Source organism: Salmo salar, chromosome 08, assembly GCF_965601325.2.
Source record: "Salmo salar chromosome 08, fSalSal1, whole genome shotgun sequence".
NCBI lineage: Eukaryota > Metazoa > Chordata > Actinopteri > Salmoniformes > Salmonidae > Salmo > Salmo salar.
This window is the reverse complement of record NC_138298.1, coordinates 10,216,397-10,219,996: the sequence shown is the minus strand read 5'-3', so window position 1 is coordinate 10,219,996 and position 3,600 is coordinate 10,216,397. Positions and strand designations below refer to the sequence as shown.

General features: G+C 40.9%; 1 protein-coding gene across 1 annotated transcript; it reads left to right on the top strand.

Moving 5' to 3' along the window:
• Window positions 1–3,134, top strand: LOC106609961 (transmembrane protein 134). Its single transcript, XM_014209030.2, has 8 exons — window positions 1–212; window positions 909–1,174; window positions 1,290–1,357; window positions 1,495–1,581; window positions 1,733–1,809; window positions 2,249–2,293; window positions 2,417–2,470; window positions 2,778–3,134. Exons 2-8 carry the CDS (start codon window positions 962–964, stop codon window positions 2,858–2,860), a joined length of 627 nt encoding a protein of 208 aa, XP_014064505.1. The 5' UTR covers window positions 1–212; window positions 909–961; the 3' UTR covers window positions 2,861–3,134.
• Window positions 3,135–3,600: the final 466 nt, after the last annotated feature.

The window sequence follows — 3,600 nt, the reverse complement described above, 5'->3', positions numbered from 1 at the left end:
TTTTATTTGGGCGTATTAGAATCCGATTACGTTTCACTCAGTCATGTCCAATCGGAAACCGGATGCATAAGGAAAGTCTAAAGTTTTGGGAAGTTTTTGCAGTCAGTATTGATTCGTATGACATATTACAAACAAAGGCTTACAGCAAATAATGTAATTATGTGAATGTGCACATGGAAACGTGAAATTTAAGTCAAATTGCCTGAAAAAGAGTAAGTTTATTCCTTATATAATTTGCTAGCTGTTAGCTGAGCAGTGCAACCAAACAATGTAGACATAACCGATAAAGTAGATATTAAAAGTAGCTTTTAAATGTTTCCAATAATTATCTCATAAAGAGCTTCAGATAATAATGTACGTTGACGTAAACGCATTTGTGTTTATTAGTTAGCAACGTTCTTTGTTCATGTTGTTTCTACCACAAAGCTAACGTTTTTCAACCGGATAACGTTACTAGTATGCCGCTTAATGTCCTTATCTACGAAAGACGTGTTTGCAAGTCGCAGGGTTAGAGGGTACAGTGGAGATGGAGTTGTAAACAATTTGGTTTATCAAAGATCTACGCAAGATCTGTTTAATTCAGATGAATGTTACAAATACGAAAGGGAAAATAATTAAATAAATATCGCTGAATTTTCTTTGTTGAAAACGACATGCAGCCTAAGTTTCAATGTGGTTAATCATTAACCCAAAGGCTGGCTGTATGATGTCGATTTCACACATGTCGAACTGCTAACACAAGACGAGTCCACTTAACTATTAGCTTAACTATAGTCCACTATAGCTATTAGTTTAGCCTAAATCAGAGCCCTATGTTGACATCCACATATGGCCCTTGGATAGAAAATCTGCTTTTGTACATTTGATTTTATTTCCATTGTTTGCTGAATTTCCCCCTCAACCCACAGTGTATATCAACCAAAGCAGCGGCAAGGTGTGAGAGTATTGGCAAACGCCAGCTATGGAAACGCAGTTCAGCATCGATGACGCGTTTGTGCTGGAGGGAGAGGATGAAGGGGTGTCTGATGGAGAGAAGGAAGGATGGAAGGGCAGAGAGAAAGACAGAGAGGGGGGAGAGATGACATTCGGTCCCCTGTCCTTTGCCAAACCCCAGACTCACTCGCCCTCCGCTGTGGCTGGCTCCCCCGACCACAGCAGCAGTCTGAAGTACCAGGTGATGCCCCATCATACACGCACGTATAGATGTAACACACACATAGAAGTGATATCAGGGTGTGATGATGTGTGGTGGTGACCTATCATTTTTCTCTTTCTCTCTGCTCGCACAGAATCTGGAAAATGAAGACGTCTTGGGCAGCAGTGGCAATTCCTCTTTCAATAACTTCTTCAAAATCAGGTTTGTCTTCATTGGCGTGTTGTGATTGCATCTGGCTTTACCTAGATGAGAATGGCACCCTCAAATGTAAATGTGTGTTCCTTATTTTCTATGATATCAATAAAGATGTTCAACTTCCAATTTTTTGCCCCCCTCAGTGATCCTGCGACTCTGTCTTACTGCAGCTCCCAGTGGTCGTTCAGCACTTTGAGTTCTGTCACCCAGCTCTCTGCACACTGCTGCGGGTAATTAACCACGCACACAAACACAAACAGTCATTCACAAGAATTCATTACACTGAACCACGCCCACAATATTACATAAGATCAAGGATGTACTCACACACACTCTCAAACACCCACAATGACTGACGAAAAACCCTGCTGTTTTCCTCAGGTGGACATCTCACCCTCTGGTGAAGAAGAACAGAAGAGTGGTCCTCGCCTCATTCCTTCTCCTCGTCACTGGAGTCGGTAAGTCACACCATCTCTGCTGAAAGAAGAAAAAAACCATCTCCCATGATTCTCCTCCAACAGTGTTTTTCGCCAATCCATTCCTGGGGGAACGCGCAAGGTGTGCACATTTTTGTACCAGCCCAGCACTAACACACTTGTTTCAACTAACCAAAGGCTTGCTGATACATTGAATCCTGTGTGTTATTACTAGGCTAGGAAAGAAATGTGCACACTGCCCAGGAATGGGTTGGGAAACACTGCAGTCTAACATTTAGTTTGTGTATGGCGGTTTATATTTTATAGATGTCTTGTTTTTTACCACCCATTGTCAGCCATTGTAATGCATTCATGGCACTGAACTTTGCCTCGGAATTATTCCTCTTGTGTTTTCATTTCTATTGTTAGTTATCTTGAGAGATTGCCTTTTCATAAAATGTCCATGTTTTCTTTCTCTCAGCTCTCATTTTCACTGGTGTCGTAATACAGTTGAATCCGGATGCAGGTAAGAAAGAGATTCAGTGAATGTGGGGTGTGTTGTCACATATCAGTGAAGATGTCTGTATTCTTGGTTGTTGGTAGTCCTTTACTGTGGGCTTTGACAAGGTATCTTTGACGTTTTCCACAGGTGTCTCAAGTGCCATTTTCTTCGTCCCTGGATTTCTTCTCTTCATTCCTGGGGGTATATAGTGTTCTTTACCTTGACTTGGTTGTATTGTCAATGTATTTCATGTTTCACTCGTCTTTCAGCCTTTTCTCCTGTCTTTTTAATCATAACTTCTGGACAGTGCTTGTGGGTGGGAATGTGAACTTAAACAGCCCTGTAATGGTCTGTAGAAGTCCCTACTGTCACAGACTTATCACTGTGTATGTTGATACAAGTAATCTGCAGATTAAATATGCACAGGCATTACAAAAGCTTTACAGTTTACATGTGCATTACTATGATTAAAAGAGTGTGGTAATTGTTTTCCCTCATTTTCCCTCAGTGTACCATGTGATTTACATCAGTTGTGCGGTTCGGGGAAGAAGAGGCTTCAAGTTCTTCTACTTGCCCTATTTTGAAAAATGACCCATTGCACTACACCTTTTTTGTCTAATTTTGAGAATTGTACTTTTTTCAATTATGTAACAAATGTTTTTTCTTATTATGTCAAACCTTTTTATCCTGTCTTTATACTGACCACTATTGCAAACTCAACCACTTTGTGCCTCGATAGCTTCTTGCACATCCTTTATGGAAGAGAAGGAGTCTGATTTGCCCTGCCTGTGTTTGTCATGTCTCGTGAGTAAATAGTGACTGTGAAACTACAATAAACCTGTTTTTTTGTATATTACTTTTAAAAGGTCTCCTTGAGTCAGTGTTTGTTAGTAGCGCTGCTGTTGGATTAATGCAAACCGCATGGGAATTTTAGGACAGCTGTGATGCGGTCGGTGCCGAAAGTATTAGGTATTTCTCTGATGTGTTTGGTGGGGCCACATACCCAAGATGTTAATGACTGGTATGATGAGTATTTTCGCTCTGCGTGCAAGAGTATAAAGTGTTTTGCATTGCAGTGTTTTGGCAACTTTTGGAGCAGTGCAGTGTTTTGGCTACTTTTGGAACAATAAGCATTTGAAAAGCATAATGTTGGTGTGTAGGGAAAACTTAACCACATCAAGAGAAGAGTGGAGAAAAAATAATCAACGAACAATCACATTTTCATGATTGTGGACTTCAGGAAACAGCAGAGGGAGCACCCCCCTATCCACATCGATGGGACAGCAATGGAGAAGGTGGAACGTTTTAATTTCCTCTGCGTACATATCACC